The 21,417-nt window shown below is 37.0% G+C and overlaps 1 protein-coding gene across 2 annotated transcripts in view; it reads left to right on the top strand.

Moving 5' to 3' along the window:
- Nucleotides 1-21,417, top strand: part of LOC141949031 (transcription initiation factor TFIID subunit 4-like) — a 149,834-nt gene that overhangs the window by 3,678 nt on the left and 124,739 nt on the right. For both annotated transcript variants that reach the window (XR_012630632.1, XM_074882200.1), the window contains exons 2-6: nucleotides 1,239-1,411; nucleotides 15,810-15,947; nucleotides 17,159-17,386; nucleotides 18,263-18,385; nucleotides 20,117-20,206. Coding sequence is in view for 1 of the 2 variants with exons in the window: in XM_074882200.1 (XP_074738301.1) it covers nucleotides 1,239-1,411; nucleotides 15,810-15,947; nucleotides 17,159-17,386; nucleotides 18,263-18,385; nucleotides 20,117-20,206 (752 nt within the window). In the remaining variant the exon portion in view is untranslated. The remainder of the gene's footprint in view (nucleotides 1-1,238; nucleotides 1,412-15,809; nucleotides 15,948-17,158; nucleotides 17,387-18,262; nucleotides 18,386-20,116; nucleotides 20,207-21,417) is intronic.

Here is a 21,417-nt window from a genome sequence, read left to right as displayed (position 1 = left end):
AAGTTAATAATTGGAAGTGCATGTATGCTTTTACCATCTTCATTTTTCCTTGAAAAGTTTAAAAAAATACGTATGAAGCAATTTGCACATAGAGGTAAGTTGTAGAAACAATGTCTACTGACTCTTGTTACCAACAGAATAAAAGTGACTTCCTAGATTCTTATTTTTTGGTTCTCCAGTAGTTGCAGGCAAAATGTTTTTCTGTTTATAGACCCATTGTATCCTATCTAGGTTAAATTATTAAAATGTATTCTGGAACTATTTTTAAATAATCTGGCTTGGGAACTGTTTCTTAGTTTTGAGTGAACTAGAGGGAGCACATTACATGCTTTGCAGCAATCTTGAATAAGTGTGAAGCTCCAGAACCAATTTATCTGCTGTCTCCCCTTTTCTAACCTGCTGATTGTGGAAAACTTAGGGCAGAACTTGGAGGCACTGTCTGTGTTATGTAGAAGGCCTCTATTTGTGAAACGTATTACTAGAAAATAATCTGAAAAAATTATCATTTACTTCCAGAAGGTGTTGTAAAACACTTGGCAAGTACTCTGTTAATTTTAAAACAATTCCTTTGGTGTTTTCCTAAAATACCTGCACTTGTATCATTTTATGCTGAGGAGTGAATGTGTTGGTTCTCTGGGTTTGACGATATTTTTTCTTGATGTCTAAACCACAGGTAGTGCCTCCCAATATGGTGATGGTGTGTACCAAATAAATTCATGTGTTAATTCTCATCGATTAACTAAATCTCAAATATTGTATACTCAGAAATGTATCTGGCCCGGTGTTTGCATGTACACATCCCCTAAAGCTGTTGTTTTAGTAAAGCTCTCATGTCATTGTCCCTGGTATGTTCATACTGAATTCTTTTCTCAGTTACTGGATTGTTGTTACAGTTTACTTTTAAGGAATATTTCTTTCTAAATTTATTCTTCTGACCCTGGTTAGACTGCTGAAAGTTCCTGTACGCCTATACACTCAAGTGACTGTTTTTGTCATCACTGTTGTCCATAAACTGCAGTTATTTGAATTCCAAACTGAATTGTCTGCTAGCAGGGGCTCCTTTTCTTCTTTGAAATAAAATCTGTTACACCAGAATAAAAAAACCCCTCACAGTATAAAGAAAAATGTACAGTGCTATACCTTAATTTTATTCTGTATTCTGTAGTTAGATAGTTCTTTGTGTATTATTACTCATATTATTCTTTATTCTATAGTTATTGTTACTTTGTTGTCACTAGGAATGGTCTTGGTGCGCACGGATGCTGGACAGCTTGTAATGGTGCCTCAGCAGGCTCTAGCACAGGCTCAAATGCAGGCTCAAGTACAAACGCAGGGACAGGGTCCTGCCAGCATTTCACCTAGACTTTCAGTGCCCACAACTGGCCCTGTTTTTCGCCTATCAACAGCTCAGGTATGTCTGACTTGATTTCACTTTACTTTTGTGCATTATGTTTTCCTCTGCCTTACACGTTATTAGCTCATATTTTTTGCAAATGTTCTTTCCTCCCCTTTTTTTGTTGTGACAACAGAAAATACGTATTCAAATGCAGTTTATCTTCTGAGGCCGAGGAATTTTTTTTGTATTTCAGAAAAAAATCTATAGAGTCTCTCAAGACCTGGTTTAGGCTGTGAGATCATTGGAGGCTAGAAGGGTCAATCTTAGCCAGAACTTAGTTTGGACTGTACAGCACTGGTTCAGTAAGTGCCCCTTGTTTCTCTGAATCAGAAGCATTGTGAGATCCCAGCATGCTGAATGGATACACAGGATAGCTAGATTTGAATAGAAATTAGAAAAGAAAAAGCTAAGCACATTCAATACAAGAATTTGCAATAATTAACTTTTCTAATGTACTTTATTCAAAAGAAAGGTTTGACTCCTTTGATTCACCTCTGGGTGTGAACTGTCTACACTTCAAGTTTTGTCTGTGTCATGACTACATTTCCTTTTTTATATGGATTGACAGGATAGCATGCTTTCCTACCCCAAAGTCTTTAGTGGAGTGTGCTTATTTGAACTTAGAACTGATTTATTTTCAAGGGTGAAGGTGTATTGTTCTTTAAATTACTTGCTAGGCTGCATTGGTTTAAAATTTTGTGGGGAGGCTGTTTAGCTTTAGGCCATTTGGGATGAGAGCTGAACTATCTTACTAAAATGTTGGGATGTTAGTACAGGGCAGCGGTGCCATAATAACAGTAGGCAGAGTTTAAGGTAGTTTTGCCAAAGGTCTGTGTTTGCAGAAGTGCTAAGTAATTCTGAGTGGAAAGAGATGAAGAGGGTGCCTGTATAGTTTTTTTAATTGATTGTTGTATAGGTTGCTTGAAAAAAACTTAAACATCTATTTCCCCATATTTAACATCTGATTACTGTTCCGTTTTATGCTTTGTGCATTACACCATATTTATAGTCTAAAAGATTAAGTTTAATTCAAAACTGAAAACAGTGATAAACTTTTCAGAAGAGAAGGAAGCCAGAATAAAATCAAGGAATTGAAGTCAAGGAATTGAAAATAAGTTAATACGATGAGGCAATCTAAAACACAGAGTAGCCAACTAGAATGTAAGTTTTAGAAATGAGTGTCACTAAGAAGATTGTAGTTCAATGGACTGTGTCTCACGAAGGACATATAATAAAGGCCTGGAAACACTTGAAGAACTTTATGCTCTCACTAAAGAAGGAAGTGCAGTATTGGATGGAATTTGTAAAAGAACTCTTAGCAGAAAAGGCAGATGTTTAATGTTTGGATTTGTGATATTTGGAAGGATAAGAAGACTTCAAAGATAAATGTATTTCAAGAAAAATAAATACAGAGATAAGCCTGTGTTAATTTCGAGATTTTTTTGACTAGTTTAATGACAACAAAATTCCTGACAAGTTGTTCTTCTGAGTTTGTATGTTTGTCTTTGGTTGTTTGGGGCTTTCTTTGTGAATAAGTACAATCAGTTCTTTAGTAGTGACTACAAGGGACTGTATAGAACACATAGTGGATCCTGAAGTAAGGGCATAGCATAAATGTAAAGCAGAAATTGTGGGGTGCGACTGTACCAAGAATATGATCTCAGTTTATTGAGTTAGTTTTAGCTGTTTCTGTTTCATACTGTTAGTTTTCATGTAACTTGAATTTCTGTGGCCAGCATACAGAATTAAAATTCAGAGTGGAAACATTCATAGCAAGTTAAATATTAACAAATTGTCTGTAGTTTGAAAACGTTTAAGGAATGCACCTTTATTGTACATAGAATCTTAGGAAGCATACAAAAATGTAGACTGACCGCTTGACTCTGTGTGTTCAGTCTTTATTAGAAGGCTGGAGTTTGCATCCCAAAGTCAGCCTTAAAATGTATGTTGAGACTTGATCATGTTGGCCTCAGGCAGCTGTTCTCTAGTTATATGAAACTGTTGAGGTTGCAGAAAGAGTATAATCTGACTTACTGGATTTATATAAAAATAAAACTGTGAGGATACCTCATGTTCATGTGTTTGTAGAGACACCTAAAATCTGAAGGAGTTCAGGTGTTAGAAAGACGTAATTATTTTTGTTCAGGGTTCTGCCCAGGTAAATACCCTACTGCATTATAGATATTCCTTTATGCTCATTAGTGCTAATAAGCTCATTAAGAATAGAGGAAACCAGCGAAGCCTTATAAATGATAAATGTCTTACAGGATGCAAAATTTTGATTATTCTAGTGTAGTGGCATTAGAATCATGGTATTATAGCTTGCCAGGATTCATCTCTTTTGACAGATCTTTGTGGTAGCTGCCCAAATGGTACTGCATCATTTCTTTATTTGTTGTAATTAACAAGGATAAGAAATAATAAATATTGTCCTTGGGAAATTTATATTGAACTTCCATAACTCTGCATGTGATCTGCAGACTCTCTTCTTTCATTTTGACAGTGCTTATATGTGTTTGACCTTAGAGTGTTCTTTAAAAATGATGGTTGACAGCCTTTTAAAACCAGATTGTGAGGGCTTAAATTCTAAAGGTTTATTTTATCAGAACTAGACTTTTATGTGATTAGGTGGATGGTTTATAACGAGAGACTATTCGTTGATTTTCTGGAGGAAATGTCCAATCACAAGTATTATGCTAAGGTTTTAAACGTGTCAGTTTTTTGTTTCAGTAGTCATTATGAATAATCAAGAAAAGGGATCAAGTTTTAAAATACAGGAAATTGTGTGTACTGAAAAATATTTTTTCAGTGAGTTTATAATTAAGCATTCTTCTTTCAGAATCAAATTCTGATGTGTCAGCTAAATTCTGTGAATAAAAATTTTCAGTAAAATTTAAAACGTATGGAAAATAGTGTCTTTTTTGTCTATAAAGTATGATCTTCAAAAGTCCTAGTCTCCACTGTGACTGAAACACAGAAAAATTGTGTGTGCCATTAGCTCAGGATGGACAGAATATAAACATTAATTGCTTGAGTCCTGCAAAATATTTTGCAAGATTGATGAACATAGGCTATGTGGTTTTAACCTCTAGAACATCATATACCTATCTCCAATACGTTAGTGGAATGATTGTTGTTTTACTGTGCAGAGCTCAAATTTACTATTATGTTTTTATTCTGTTATTTTAAGATAGCTTTATTTGGATTATAATGCAGGGTCCTTTAAATGTGTAGTATTTAGTGATGTACTTCAGTCACTGAGTTTGTCTTACTCTACTTTCACCTATGTAGAAAGCCCACACAGGTGGAAATTTGCAGTCTGCTGTAAGTATTCTAGGAAATATATCTTATTATGAAGAATGTATCGGAAAAAGGCATAGCTTTTGTGCTTCATAGGTATTATGGTTGCTTTTCTTCAGATTGTCCTCATTTGTAGCCAGTGTCAAGTGTCACAAGTTACTCAGCCAAGTGATTGTTTTCAGTGTTAATTTGTCACTTTAAATAATTACTGTGATAAGAAAGTGCATTATGAGCTATGTAGTTAGATGTAAAACACAGGTTATTAAATAACAGGCCAAAGAAGTTGCAAAATCTGGCAGTTACTTTTGGCAACACATTAAGTGTTGAGAGTGATAACTGGAGAATATAAAATGAATTATGAATTACTTTTTTAAAAATTACAAGAAAGATTGAGTAATTATCGAAGTCTTCATCCAAATTTGAAAGCTCTTTGAATCTATCCCCTTGACAACTCTTTCACTCTCAGAAAAGGAGAAGGGGAAAATGTTTTAAATGTTCTTAAATGAGTTTGACTTGATCAATACATACTGAGCTGCCCAGGTTCTAAACTGCTGCTGCAGCCCAGTAATACAACAAGATTTTCTTCCCATATCCCAGTGCCATCATTTGCTAGATCTTCTCCCAGCTGTTCAGGAGGAAAACTAACCAGGTTTCCCATGGAAATTCCTCTAGCTTCAGCAGCCAGGCTTATATCTAGGACAGTATGTGAGGAAAAAGCCACCTCTCTCTAGGAACAACGGAAGCTGATGAAATACAGAAAGTGTAGTCAGTTTTCCCTTAGGATTTAGTATACGGGCCTAGGATGCTTTCCTTAAAGGCAGTGGCTTTATCCTTACATGTTGCATTGCTGAAGGTTCAGGAGTCAAATATCTGTATACACTAGTATTTACCTTTGTAGGGAATTGATACAGCTATCTCTCTTCCCTTCCCAAGTTTAGAAAAAGATACATTTTGATTGCAGTGCCAAACACAAAAGTTCAGAAAGATTAAGATACATAACTTCCTGTTCATCCTACATTAATCTCTTCTGTACATGTGCAGTGAATTACAGTCTTTACATGATAAATGCACAAAGATAAAAGCTTCAGCTAGGCAATCAAGGCACACAGTTGATGTTGTGCAGCAGACTTAAATCTCATGTTTCTTACATTTCGAGTGTTTGGCTTTGCTATTTATTGTTTGACTCCTATAGTTTGTAATACCTTTATGACATTTTTTGCAGCTTTTAAGAGTAGTGGATGTAAGCAGATGTTGTATAGCTTTGGGGATAATTTTGTGTTAGGTTCTTGGAAGAAGATAGGCAAATCCATTTCGAAAGGAAGACTTGGGTTCTTCTCGACTCTTAGGTGGGGTAGTCTTTGATTAGACATTCAGTTATGCTCCTCTCAATTGCTGCTGTGCAAAATATGAATAAAATCTGCTTGTTTCAATTCCTAGTGGAATTCTGGAAAACTGGCTAATTGGAATAAGCAAGTACCTTGTAGGAAGGGTCTCAATTCTGATCAGTTTAATGCTAAGATCAAAGGCTCTGGAGCATGGGTACAATGACTGAAATGGATTCAGTCAAAAGAATCAGAATCTGAAGACGGAAGAATAGTACAGAAAAAGCAGTAATTGAGAGAAGTACCTGTAGATGTACTTGAAATTTTAATGATCTTTAAATTTACAGTCTTTCTGGTTTCTTTAAAATATTCAAGAAAAGCATGAATAGATATAAATTGTACCATATAATAGTTTAGGTCCAATTATGAGATTGTATAGGACTGTAATGGATGGTATTAACTACAGCTAACTATGTGGTGTGGGTTTTTTTAGGGAAAAAATATTGCAAAATATTCAGGTATATAAAACCAAAACATTTTTCATATTGTGAATATAAATTTATCGGTGCAGCTATGAGAGGCTGACCTTTTTAAAATTGGTATCTCATGTTTTACATGGAAGTACTCAGTCTTCCATGACTATTACATTGTAATACAATCTTTTGATGCATTAAGAAGTGCAGTTTTGATGTGCTGTGAATACTTTCTCAGTGATAACATGCTTGTTTGAAAAAACATATTTAATGAAATTAAAAAAAGATTTGGATGTTTAAAGCAAACATTAGTTTGCGCTAACTGTGCATCATTTCAATTGAACAATTTCATCTTCATGATCTGGACAGGCTGGAGCGATGGGCTAAGGCCAACTGTATGGGTTTCAATAAGGCCAAATGCCGGGTGCTGCACTTCAGCCACAACAACCCCCAGCAGCGCTACAGGCTTGGGGAGGAGTGGCTGGAGAGGGTCAGAGAGAGACCTGGGGGTAATGATTGACAGCCGGCTGAACATGAGCCAGCAGTGTGCCCAGGTGGCCAAGAAGGCCAATGGTATCCTGGCTTGTATCAGAAATAGCGTGGCCAGCAGGGACAGGGAAGTGATCTTGCCCCTGTACTCGGCGCTGGTGAGGCCGCACCTCGATTACTGTGTTCAGTTTTGGGCCCCTCACTACAAAAAGGACATTGAATCACTCGAGCGTGTCCAGAGAAGGGCAACGAAGCTGATGAAGGGTCTGGAGCACATGTCGTACGAGGAGCGGCTGAGGGAACTGGGGTTGTTTAGTCTGGAGAAGAGGAGGCTGAGGGGAGACCTCATCGCCCTCTACAACTACCTGAAAGGAGGCTGCAGAGAGCTGGGGATGAGTCTCTTTAACCAAGTAACAATCGATAGGACAAGAGGTAATGGCCTCAAGTTGTGTCAGGGAAGGTTTAGACTGGATATTAGGAAGTATTTCTTTCCAGAAGGGGTTGTTGGGCGTTGGAATGGGCTGCCCAGGGCAGTGGTGAAGTCCCCATCCCTGGAGGTGTTTAAGAGTCGGGCTGACATAGCGCTGAGGGATATGGTGGAGTTGGGAACTGTCAGTGTTAGGTTAATGGTTGGACTGGATGATCTTCAAGGTCTTTTCCAGCCTACATGTTTCTGTGATTTTAGTTTCCTTTTATTTTTTGATTGACATTAATTTTATCTGAATATTAAAAAATTATTAATGTTGCCTGTCTGCTATAGGATCTTAGTTAAGGTACAGGATTTTTAGGAAACAAGCTATAATCTGAAGGAACTTTGGTTGATCTTAGAAGAATCCAGAACAGAACTTTTCTATTACAAACAGGTCAAATAAGCGTGGGTTTGCTTGCATTACTGTATTCTTCAGAGATAATAGGTAAATTCAAAAGTCTTTTAAAACTGATTATTTGGATTACATTAGATTTTTGCCTCCATATCTTCTTTTGAAGCTTATACTTGTGAAATTATGAAAAATAGGTAGGTGCTGCCATCTAGTTTTTCTTTGCTGTGTTTCTTTTGTTTATCTATATTTTTCATTTGTACAGTTCATGGCTTTCATGCTTTAGATGCAGAGTTTGTTTGCTGGTTTTCAGTATCTTAATACCCAGTTGTGTTTACATTCATAACCAAAAAGCAAAAAATAACTTACTTATTTTAAATTATTTTTAATTAAAATCAGTTTGTGTTAGTTACAAAATTAAAAGTACTGCTGTACACCAAGAATGTAAAGTGAGTATCATACAGGAATGTTAGCCTGGCTCATAATATTTTATTATGGACTATCTGTTATCAGAACTTACAAATCAGGTGAAATAGTATATATTGGAATTTTCATGAGACTGTTGCTGAAAATGGATTTGGTCTTAAAGTTGACTAATGTTTTTATTTCAAGTTTGATCTAAAATGTGTTAAGTGACTTTGTATATTTTTAGGGATCAGAAAAGGTAATGTCAAGTTATGTGTAAAGTTTGATGGTTTAGTCCAAATATTTAGGCACATAAGTAGGCTACTTAATTCTAACAAATATGATTACCAAATTCTTACAGGTATGATTACCAAAATTCTTATAAATAATTCTCACAAATATCATTACCAAGCACTTGAGTTTTGTTTTCATTGCATAAATAGTCCAATCTGGACCAATGTAGGCATTTTTCTAACTTCTGCTCTTCAGATTTTCAAGTTCATGATATAAACTTTACTGATTTGTTTTCTGTGTTTTGGTATTCACTTTAAGTTTCACTTTACCATCCTTTTTTAAAATGAAAAAAAAAAAAGTCTTTTGAACTTGTGAAAAGTGCTGAATCACCTGCTCTGGAAGTGGCTGTATTTTTGCTATAAAATATGCTCAATGCAGGCAGTAGCAGCTTAGTCTTTGCCATCACATGTGATGTTGAGAGCAGTTCTAAACTTGGCTGACGTTTCACAAGCTGCTGTTCTGCTAAAGCAGAACCTTTCAAATCTGAGATAGTTCTGATAATATGTGATGCCTGTGTTTTCAGCAGTGTTTGTATTTTTATGTAATCTTTTGATAATTTTTTCTCATTTAATTGATCTCTTCTTTTACTGTTTTTCACACCTTTCTGCTTTTCTGACAAATGCTTGTTTCACTTTTTGCAGAAATTTTAAGCGAATTGATAAATCTTTGTGCACCTGAGGTGCATTACCATTATTATCAAATAAGGTATTCTATACTATTTCTTTTGTATAGACAGTTTTTGAGCTGCTTTTGCAATATTTTGGAGAAGACATCTGTGTTAGCAGGGCAGGTAGGTTGGAAGGTTAGAGAAAGTAAAAATGTGTGGTTTCAACTGTGCTTTAGCCACAATACCATTTTCCTTCCTTTCCTTCGTGGTGAGTCAATCTTTACTATATAACCAGATAGTAAATTCTCACTATAAATTCTATTGTTTACATTTTCAAAGCATTAACATATCTTTTAAAACTTCTTAGGAGGCACTCAAACATTAGTAAGGCTGTAAAATTAAACATGCAAAGATTAGGAAATGCTATAAAGGAGGTTCCTGAGCAATGTAATAGTGGCTCCCATGTGCATACACATTATGCTGCATGACCGCATACTACTGTTGTTTTTAGTTTCTAGAGTGTGTAGGCTGGGCAGTTGTAATTAATGAAGAGTTATGTAATATTTTTTCTCGCCTGTTCAGTGGGTTGCTTAAGGCTTATTTGCTGCATACTATCTAAGCCCCCCTCTGAAGTGGGAATTAATAACCAAGTAGGTTTTTTGTGAAGCTTATCCCTATAACAACTTCCTCAACAGTGCAGTTAAGGGGATTATTAGCCTCTTTTTTTAAGTAGAAAACAGAGCCTAATTGTCTCTATTTTAAATTAAAAATACTGGTTAATTGTTTGTGTTTCATTGTCTTCAGTTGCAGCCATGACCACTCCTGGTCACAAACCCTGCTTTTCACATTGGGCACTCATAAATACATGGCATAAGAATATTGCTTACAATAGATCATATTTGCATGCAGCACAAGTGCTGAGCAGTTGAGGCAGGGGTAGAATCCAGTTGTAGTGCCAAAATTCAGCTGCTTTTTATCTGCCAGATTCTTTGGATGAATCCTAGTGGTTATAGATGGACCAGCCATTTCACCAGAGAAGGGGAAAGTACTCTGATAATGGATTGTATAGGTATTTGCTTACACCAACAGGATGCTGAGACTTCAGAGGTAGGGGTTTTGGACTTAAAACCCCTGGTTTCTGAAGGATTTTTTTGGTGGCCCCAAGCTCTTCTACCTGTCTTGTTTCACTGCTCTCAGTCCTGTGTCTTCCTCCCATGTTGTTCTTCTAGTTTGTGAACCCCAAAGGGACATCATGAATATGAGGAACAGAGCAGTGTCTCCCTGCTTTGGGTTCTGATGCTTGACTCCAGCGATACTGTGGTGTCCCAGAACTGTGGTGGCAATGAAGGTTCTGCCTGTGTTGGCTGACGTGTTAGGGATTCTGTCTCCAGTCATTTTCTGCAATTGTCTGCAAATGTCAGGTTTTTAAAGGGTTAGTCCTGTGGCTCAATTTAGCTGTATTTTTACGAGAGCGAAAAAAATCAAATCCCCAATGTACAAATTGCTCTGCATCTGATGTTTAAGTGCATGTTCCAGATGAACCATAACCAAAAGAATGGAGAGGCAGTCAATAAGCATATGAAGTTTCTTCATGAACTCTTCAGAAGTTTGACAGAATCTTAAGTATTGGAAAATAGAGTTTGGTAATGGGGAGTGTTATGATACCTGAATACCAGCAGTGCCTATAAGAAAGGTTGTATAAATTAGTTACTCTAAAATGATGTGGTGGGTTGACCCTGACTGGACACCAGGTGCCCACCAAAGCTGCTCTATCATTCCCTCTCCTCAACTGGGAAGGGGTGGGAAAATGTAACAAAAGGCTCGTGGGTCAGAGTAAGAACAGGGAGAGATCACTCACCAGTTACCATCACGGGCAAAACAGACTTGAGTTGGGGAAATAAGTTTAATTTATTACCAATCAAATCAGAGTAGGATAATGAGAAATAAAATCTTAAGAGCCCCTTCCCCCCCACCCCTCCCTTCTTCCCAGGCTGAACTTTACTCCTGATTTCTCTGCCTCCTCCCCACCAGTGGTGCAGGGGAACAGGGAATGGGGGTTGCAGTCAGTTCATCACCCGTTGTTTCTGCTGCGCCTTTCTCCTCAGCAGGAGGACTCCTCATACTCTTCCCCAGCTCCAGCGTGGGGTCCCTCCCACAGCTGACAGTACTCCATGAACTTCTCCAACATGAGTCCTTCCCATGGGCTACAGTTCTTCATGAACTGCTCCAGCGTGGGTCCCTCCCACAGGGTGCCATCCTTTGGGAACAGACTGCTCCAGTGTGGGTCCCCCACGGGGTCACAAGTCCTGCCAGCAAACCTGCTCCAGTGTGGGCTTCTCTCTCCAGGGGGCCACAGGTCCTGCCAGGAACCTGCTCCAGCGTGGGCTTCCCATGGGGTCACAGCCTCCATCAGGCACATCCCCCTACTCTGGTGTGGGGTCCTCCCCGGACTGCAGGTGGAGATCTGCTCCCCCATGGGCCTCCATGGGTGCAGGGCACAGCTGCCTCACCATGGGCTGCACCACAGGCTGCAGGGGAATCTCCACTCCAGCACCTGGAGCATCTCCTCCCCCTTCTTCACTGAACTTGGTGTCTGCAGAGTTGTTTCTCTCACATACTCTCTCTTCTCTGGCTGCAGTTACTGTTGCGCAGGTTTTTTTCCCCGCTTCTTAAATATGTTATCCCAGAGGTGCTACCACCATCACTGATGGGCTCAGCCTTGGCCAGCAGCAGGTCTGTCTTGGAGCTGGCTGGCATTGGCCCTGTCAGACATAGGGAAAGCTTCTAGCAGCTTCTCACAGAAGCCACCCCTGTAGCCCTGCCACTACCAAAACCTTGCCATGCAAACCCAATACAAATGAGCTACCAGATTTGACGTTTAGCCTATGCTTCTGCCAGTGTATGCAATCCCACTTTAGTTTTGTCTTTGTTAAACACTGTCTTTTATTGTTTGAGGCATCAGGGCATCTTAGCATGGCCTGTTTTGTCTGTAAGAAGTCTTCTGGATTAATGATTAAAATAGTTTTATTTTGGATTTTGCAAATTTAAATCTAAACTTAAAGGTCATATTCTGCTAAAATTGAGTTTTGCATTATACCTAGTGAAGCCATGTATTGGAAGACACATGAAGAGGTGTCACGATCTGTATCATGATAAGCTTGCCGCTGCTTTTGTATTAATGTTTGTTCAAATGCTATTGATGTATTTTCTTTTTTCCTTTTGTGGTTGATAGTGGCCACGTTTATTGAAAGGACTGATCATGAAAAATATATGCAATATAATCATCAAAAGTAAGCTCTCTTGCTTTGTAGTGCAAAGACTGTGTTGCTGGTACCCTGAGCGTTCATCAGTAGGTGGTACTATAGTACAAAATACAAGTATACCACAAACCTATTTCCAAGGATTTACATATATCAGTGTACTGACCTGTGGCAGTTTAAATTGTCTTGATTTTATAAAGCTGTGAATACACAATACAACCCGTAAAATTGGTGTAGTCCTGTTTTGGCAGGGACAGATAATCCCTGGGTATTTTGGCGTGTTTTCTCCATATTCAAGTGGCCTGCTTTTTCAAATGCAGCCTTGTATATTCCTTCAAATATAGAGGTAGCTTGTTTGTGCACAGCAGGTACAATGTGGTTCTTTCCTGTTCATGCCTCGAGCTTTGCGTCTCTATTCATGTGTCCAGAGCTCTGGGGAGAAGGTCTCTATAGGAAAGTGAAGATGTATTTATTTAGGGAGTGAATTTACAGGACACAGAGTAATTCCACATGGACTTCTTCTAATGTGCGCTGACTGCCTTTGTGGAAGTGACTTGTAGTACCCTGAAACCGGAGTCACTTGCATTATCAGCATGACTTGCGAAGGCAGAATGAACCTTGGGACATCCCCCCTCCAAGCTGGCCAGACGTGAGCCAGATCCATTTTGAAATCCTTATTTCTGTAGTAGCGCTGTGCTGTGCTCCACTTAAAATTTCTAACCTCCCTGTGCGGACAGAGCCTGTGCAAGTCTGTATTCAAAAGGCTATCTTAAGCATTCTCAAGTGTCCCCATAGAGATTGGTGGTGGATTACATACTGTATTCATTCATGTTCTAGTTTCCTGCCTGTTAATGTCTGAGTACAGGGAAAAAGCCGCTTAAACATTACTTTCATTACTTTACAAATGTAAAAATATGTGATGTGTCTTATGAAAAATAATAGTTACATTTGAAAATATATGCCTTTCTAAGCCTCTCTTGGTAATTTTGGAATTTAACAGCATCATACCAAACCTTAGCAATTTTTCTTTAAAGAACATCATAAATTCTCTTAGATTGTTCCAGTAGGAGCTTGACACATGGGATTATGATTTTTTTATATAATGTTGATAACTTTTGTTTTCTTTTTGATGGATTTCTCATGAGATCTGTTTACAACTTTCCTTTCATAGAAAACATAGCTTTTTGTTTCTAAATAGTTTTTACCAGGTCTTTTTGAAGCATTTGTGTTGGGAGTCCTTGTAGTGTCTTTTGGCAACTTGTAGCTGTCATTTGAAGATCATTTCCATGATACTTAAGAATTTCTCTAGGCTAGTTCCTTGTTATGTTCCGCATCCACTCATTTCATACTTACCTTTCTAACATTTATGAGTTTTGGAACCACGTTAGTAAACTGTTGTGTTACTTTCTTTGCAGTTCTTTGGTAGTAAGGCTTTTTCTTCATATCCAACACATTAATAGATTTTACAGCCATTTTGTATCAAAGGCTTTTGTCACTATTGATTTTTAAAACCAAGGGTGAATTTAGTCTTCATGTTGCAGAGTTTGCTCCTGTGGTCTGGCACAGTGGAATACATACTTAGTTGGATAATACACTGTTACAATACTGAAATTGGATATTTTAATTATATGCAGTTTTTGTTTTCAAGTACGTTGCTGTGATGAATTGTGGGCATTTATTAGCTGAGAAAAATTCTCTTGCTAGCAGCCTGAGCTATGTATTCGCATTCCTCTTTCTTGGAACTGAGTAGCTGCCAGAAGTTTGCCTGGTTATCTGCTTGCTTTGTAAATCCTCACCTCTGGAAGCACTTACTGACAAGAAGGGGGCAGGTATCACAAGTCTGCTGTATTTTTTAGGTTGGAAACATTGATTATAAGCAAATGAACAAGATACACACTATTTATGTTTTTAAATGCAAGCATTCGTCAGGTAAATATAATTTCAGTCAACCAGTATTTTAAGGAAATCAAAGCAAGTGATCTTCTTTACAATGGAGAAGAGAGATATGGTATTTAAAAACTGAAAAAGCTTATAGGATTCTTCTTCCAAAAATCCAGACAATTCTACCTATTCATGATGATGCTGTTTATTGCCTCCAGGCTGTCTCAGTGTGGAAGACATCCCTAGTCAAGATTTTAAAGATCTTGAAAGCTATCCAAATAAAAAAAAGGTTTTGTTCAGATGTCAGGTAGATCTTTTTTTTTCCCCTTTTTTTCACCAAGTACAGAAGATTGATATCCAGTAGATTATGTTGCTGGACTGATTGGTAAGCAATGCTTGGGGCTTTGAATGCCTGCCTGGGCCTCTCTTCCTTTTGGAGATCTCTTAAGTATACTGGATATTCTTTGAAGAAGTGTTTTATGTAGGTTTAATAGGCAATGTAAGAATATAAAATAAGCTGTTCTTTATAAAAATATTAATTATAAAGACATACAATTTAAAATGTAAATCAAGGAAAATAAGTTTTATCTTGTGAGAAACAACGTTGTCCATGGTTTATTACTCCAGCTGCTTAGAAAATTTGTCTTTTCTAAGTATGTGTTTGGATGCAAATTTTAATAAATGCAAGTTATAAGAGACCAGTGGGACCTCTGTTTTTAATAATGAGTGGTTCTCTTCTGGTCATCATTACCATATTGTGTGATGTATTTCTTCCATAATGGTATTTACATTGCTGTAGAGTTAAATAACAACTTTCCTGGAGACTTTTTTTTATTCTTAAATCTTGTCCTTTTATATGATGGTAAGAGATTTTGATCTCCCAATTAAAGTAAATTACAAAACCAGTTCATATGTTTGCTGCATGAGACAAATTTACTGAGTTGTAGAGTAATGCTACTGCGTGAAAAGCTGTAAGCCCGTCATTTTCCTTTGTCTGTACTTAAAATTCCAGTTGCTGTCTAGTTACAGAGTGTGAGTTCTGTGACAGTCTCCAAACACTTAGACTTCATTTCTGTGCCAGTTAGTTTCTATATAATTTAATCTGAAATAATTTTGAAAATATTTTTCTGCTTTCTGAATTTTCTCTCCATATTAATTTTCTTCAAGGAAAAGCACTAGAACAGGCCAGTAAATACAAAAAGGACCAACATATGTTACTGGCAATTATAAACTCAAATATTGATGAATACTGACAGGTAGATACCACAACTGAACTAATACATCAATGTAACATCAGTTTTTTGCAAGTTACATTCTATTTTTTTCTAATCTTTTCCACATAGCTGTATGAGAAATAGCTTTTAGCAGGAATATAACAAACATATTGAACATAAGAAAGCTCATTTTTACATTATTTGTGAATATATATTTAAGAACATATTATTGGGTTTGATTCTTTTGCAGCATTAATAATGATTATTCATCTAATCACTATTATTAAAAAGTCTTGGAAATCAAGTTACTAAGGAGGTAAAAAATAAAATGCTTATTTTTCCTTTATTAGCAACCAACTTCTGTAGCCACATCTACTGTCCGCCTAGGACTTCCAGTGCAAGCCAAAGTTGTTCAATCAGCTGGTACATCTGTCAGTGCTACACCTGCTGCAACGCTGCCAGGAGGCTCTATTCTTTCACATACCACAGTAAGTAATGAGAACAGAAAAAGCAAAAGATGGGTGAAGAAAAGGATGTTTGTACTTACATGTTCTTTCAAAAGCGAATTTTAACGTTCATATGTGTGCTTTATCGCAAATATAATCCCAGAAATTAATGATGAATGTATAGTGAGACTGTGTTATGCAGGTGCTGAATGATAGCCTAGATCTTATTTTCTACTGTTTCCTAGATGATAAAAAATTTGGGGGTAGTGTAGACTCAGTTTTAAACTTTTTTAAAGAAAAACTTATATCAGCTGGACTCATAAATACTGTTTCAGTGGTGGACATGCTGCACTATATTTGTCCTCTGTTGAGAGCTATGGTATGTGCTGTGTGGTCCCCAGTGCCGCCAGATCCACGGCATCACCTGTGGCGTCGCAGTGCAGGTGCCTGGGTTAAGCTTGTACTGCATCTGTGCCCAAGACAGAGCAATGCTCTGCAGTCATGCTGGATTTGGAGAGGTCCTGGTAGCTCCCGCTCAGCCTGTTACGCTGCAGGGCTGAGCACTCTAGCTTCTGCAGTCCCGTGTGGTGTGTCTGTGTGAGACTTTTTGGCACTTGGAAGAGTGGCATACTAGGTCGGGTAAAGTGTGAGAGCTGAACTGGAAGGGGCTGTGTGTGTGTATGTGGTGCTCTGTGCAGCCTGATAAGCTTTCCAGCCTTCTAAGGTTGAGGAGTGTGCAGCATGGTCTTTGTGTGTGGCCCAGCTAGGTCCAGGAAGTTTTATTTGCTAGGGCTGTGCACTGCATATATGGTGCTGCTGGGCACAGATTAGGTTGGGAAGCTGTGTTAGTGCATTTGTGTCATCTGGATCTGAACTGTCACTGTAACTGAGGTATAGATAATTGTAAACCTGATGACATGACCGCAAATCAGGGGGAGCTGACTTTTCTATATTAAGGGCCAAATTTACAGAAGGTTGAGTTACAGAAGTCACATCATCGTGGTGATCTTAAAGGCAATAATAGCAACTCAGCTTTTAGTGGTACATTTATTTTTGTAGTAAAAAGAACTTTAAATGAGGACTTTCACTGTTCAGTAAAGGGTGACAAAATTAGGGTTATAATAAGTAAGTAAAAATGGTTTTATTTTGTCAGTAAGGGTGTATTTGAAAGGAAACAAGTTTTTCTTTTTGGGTTGAGTAAAAGAAGTAAAGGAAGATAGTTACCTTTCTTTTTCAATGTGAAATATTAATAGGTATCAGTAGCTACGACGAGCGCTCAAAATTTATTCAAGACAACAGTAGCAACTGGAACATCAGCTTCTCAACAACCTGCAGTAATTACTGGTGGACAAACTCAAGCTTCAGCACAAAACCAGGGTCAGCCTCGGCTGCCGCTTCCACCTCATACAACAGCACAAGTACCAGCACAGCCCCAGGTCATACCAAGCTCTCCTGTACCTGGAACTACAGTTGTATCACAGGTAAGTTTTAAAATACTAGATACTTGGTTTTCTTAGTACTTTATGAACTTCTCAGGTCTGTTCTGAAGCCGAAGGAACTTTTTCTTCATGCAAGCACACTTTCTGTGATGGAACAAATGCTTTGCAAACAAGAAACCCTTTCCCTCAACTAAATGGGATACAAATTTTGAGAGGGAGGAAGAACACTTCCACATCCTGCCACGTATGTGTCAGTAGTGAAACAACTATTCTGTTTCTGTAGACAGAACAATCAGGCCTTCAGTCTATGGACTTCATTATTTTCATGTTGCTGGGCCTCAAAACTGTGGTTACACTCAAGTGTAACATTTCTGTTTCTTGGAGTAATTATTCCATATAAAAATAATGGCTTGAAAAAATTAAAGCATCTGTTTTCCTACTGATGAAGAAAAGATTAGATATGATGGTGTTTGAAGACTATTTCTAATTTGACTTTGCTGTAGCTGCTTTGTACAAAAACATACTGAATCAATAATTTAACAAATTAAGATATCTTGGGGAACATTGTACATTGTGTATTTGGCATCTCACAGGAGAATGCACCTCCAACAAATTGTTGTGTGACTTCTCATATTTAAGGTTCTTTTTATCAAAACAGACTGTAAAATATTAAATATATTTCTTTCATTGATTTTTTTCTTTGGTGTTAGTGAGGTATGATGTTCAGTTACATAAAGGAGTGAAGAAGGTATCAGGTAACTAGCAGCAGTAGTAAAGTGGCTGCAGATACATTTCAAATATATCCTGCCTGAATTAGAACAATGTTATAATTTTCCCTATTTATAGTGATCAGAGCATGTATTGATCCTGATTGTAAAATAGCATGGATCTGATATTTGTTTTCTTTGGCTTTTTCAGGAAATGCAAGAGAATGTGAAAAAATGCAAAAACTTTTTAGCTACCCTTATAAAACTTGCTTCTCATAATTCACCATCTCCAGAAACGTCCCGTAATGTGAAAGCTCTGGTTCAAGATTTGTTGGTAAATATTTAGTTATCTTTCATTTTGTCAGTTACCTATTAAGCTTGTTGTTTACTTATGCTGAAAACTATTGCTTTGAGTTTAACAATATTTTTTTTTCTGTAATGAAAGTGAAAGGAGTTGGGCTGCATCAAAATGCAAATATTCTGCATGTTACATATCTTCAAAAATATGTTAAAGGTAGGCTTTCTCTTAGTTTCCAAAAGGGGAAATACGACAGTATTTAGTATGCATTCATCAAAAACATTCTTGTTTTGATGGATTATAATTTGGTCGTTTATTTAGAAAAATAGAGTAAAATACGGGATTTTTCCTTGAGGAATCATTAAGTTTCACTTCCTCCAAACCTTGGTCTTTTCTGAAACAGTAGGAAGCTGTTAAATGTTTTAATCACAGAATGAATGTAGATAGATGCCTCCACAACGTGGTTTAGAATTTCTAGGACTGAAGAAAAAGTATTTTGCTAAGCTGCCAAGTCAAAGCAGTTCTGCAGACATATGCCCCTCCATGGAGCCTTAACTCCAAGTGGATTTCAAGAGGCAAAGTTGCGTTTCAGCTAGACAGACTCCTTGGGCCCAGAAAAAGTCTGACTTACTGTAGTCTCCAGAGCAATGGAGACAGACAATGAACTGTATAAATGAGTGGCAGACAGATGTTACTGTTGAGCTGGACAAATGGTCAAGCCTCTTAAAAGAAATTAAATATAGTCTATGAAGAACTTGGATTTAAAAGTAGTTCATATATATTTCTTTGAATTCATTAACAGAGAAACCTGTGTATTTTAGACAAGCCTAAGACTTTTTTCAAGTATGAGCCACTGAGCAATCATATTCAGTGGTTCCAGTAAAAGCTAGTTTTAACTTTTGAAAACTAAGAAAGATTAACTAAGTAAAGGTAACTACTTATAATATTTTAAACAAAGCAATGAGTCACATATATAATAAATATATTTATTGAAGGTTGGTTTGGTTTTGTTCTTGTTCTGTATCAGTCTGGCAAAGCTAATGAATGTTTTTCTAACAGCCTGAGATTTTAACTAATGATACGTTAGAAGCATTATAAAATACACCTGAGATATAGAGTTCTCCTGTATTAACTACTAAATAAACTACTGGATACATATTTCATGTATTTAATATATTTATGAGTATATACAGATATATGCAGACACACATTTATATAGGTGAGAATTTTATATATATACTTACATGTACACTTTTTAATGTATACATATGCTTCACAAATATAGTTTTAAATATATGCATACACATACTCTACTAAGTTGAACTGAACCTTCAAAATTGGTTTTGGAATCAAGTAAAGAAATTTTCTTATTACAAGGCCCGACAAATTTTATAGTAGTTTGTGAGGTTACTTCAACAACCTGGGTTTTTATTAATATTTTTAAAAATAAACCACTACGTAAATGTTAACAAGAGAATGGAATCCTAAAAAAGACTTGAGTGTTTGTGGAATCTTGTGTCTTAAATTGGGCATCCCAAAGGGAAGTTCCTGAATTCTGAGTGGCATGTTACATATATAAATTAGCTCTTGACAGAAGAATTTTGCAGATACAGAGGAGTTGAGAAAAGTTCTGCTTTGAAAGTTCTTCTTGATATGGTAGCTTATTTAACTATATATATATGCACACATATATATTATCTGGGAAAAAAACCCCTAACTACTGAACTGAGTTGTTGATGCTTTTTTTTTTTTTTCTTCCCCCTGAAGGATGCAAAGATTGATCCAGAAGAATTTACAGGTCGCCTTCAATCAGAACTCAAATCATCTCCTCAGCCATATCTTGTACCTTTCCTTAAGGTAATGTGAATATAATTTGGATTAATTTATTTCAGTGCAAATGTCAGTACATTAAGCTTTAGAATTTACTTTTTAAATGGAATTAGCTTCGCCTGTCTAGAGCAGGACTACTCAATTTTTACTTAGTGCTGACAATTTCTGATGAAATCTTCTTGGCTGGAAGACAGGCTCCATCTCTGTCAGGCCAGCCAGGTGCTGCTTACTGCTTTTTGAGAGCTGTGGCTGTGTGCTGCAGCTGACTGTGCCCTGACAGGTTGAGAGAATGGTAAGAAACAGGAATTTCCTGCAGGAGGGAGACGTTGTGTGTTTGGGGCCTTGGTTTAGGTTTAAGAAAAAACTAATCTGGAGTTTGCTGCTTGAGTAGCCCTGATCTAGAACACTGTAGTAATTAGTTTTATATAAAAAAGCAGTTACTCCCTAGTTTGGAAATCATCCGTTGTCTATTCTGTAGTGATCCTTTACTGTTATAATGCATATACTTTTCTGTGGTAGTAGGTAATTTTTTGTGAAGAATTACTGCATTTACATTTGGAAGAGTCACAAGTTATTTCTACAAAATGCTTCCACTAGTTTAATAAGCTTTTTCCCTATTGTTTTTGCAATCTACATGTGAGTCATTGATAACTTTCAATGCATGTGTAACAGTGATTATGAAAAGCTAAACTGGATAATGCTGTTGAAATAATTGATTAGCTGATCCTGCTTGTAATCTGGAACTAATCTATAATAGAAGTTCTAATGTGATACCAAATGGATTTATTGTTGGGTCCTAAGGTAGTATACGTGCGGGTAAATTTAACTTTTAATTGGTTCTTGTATGTTAGCTACAATAGCTTCCATATGCAAGATTATATACAAACATACAAAGCGTGTTTAATTATGCCCCAACAAAACCACAACTATAATTTTAAAAGCATTTTTCTTCTAGTCCAAAACTTTCCAGTTTAGGGCAGATTTCCTCTCTTTCTTCTCTCCCTTTAACTTTTCTTCAGAACTCTCTCCCTCTGCTTGTTTTTTCAAGTTATCATTAACCCTTATTTCTGCCTTTTCCTGCTCTTACACTGCAGTCACTTCTAGCATCATGATAAGTTTTAACTTGTTTCCTTTCTTTGAAGTCCTTTCTTGGCAACAGGCATTAAGTTTTTAAATAAATATTAGAAATTTAGAAAGAACTGTAGCTTGGGCTAAACATTGTTGCATTCTATAGCTGC

Source organism: Strix uralensis, chromosome 12 (assembly GCF_047716275.1).
Source record: "Strix uralensis isolate ZFMK-TIS-50842 chromosome 12, bStrUra1, whole genome shotgun sequence".
Taxonomy (NCBI): Eukaryota; Metazoa; Chordata; class Aves; order Strigiformes; family Strigidae; genus Strix; species Strix uralensis.
This window is presented reverse-complemented; position numbering and strand designations above follow the sequence as displayed.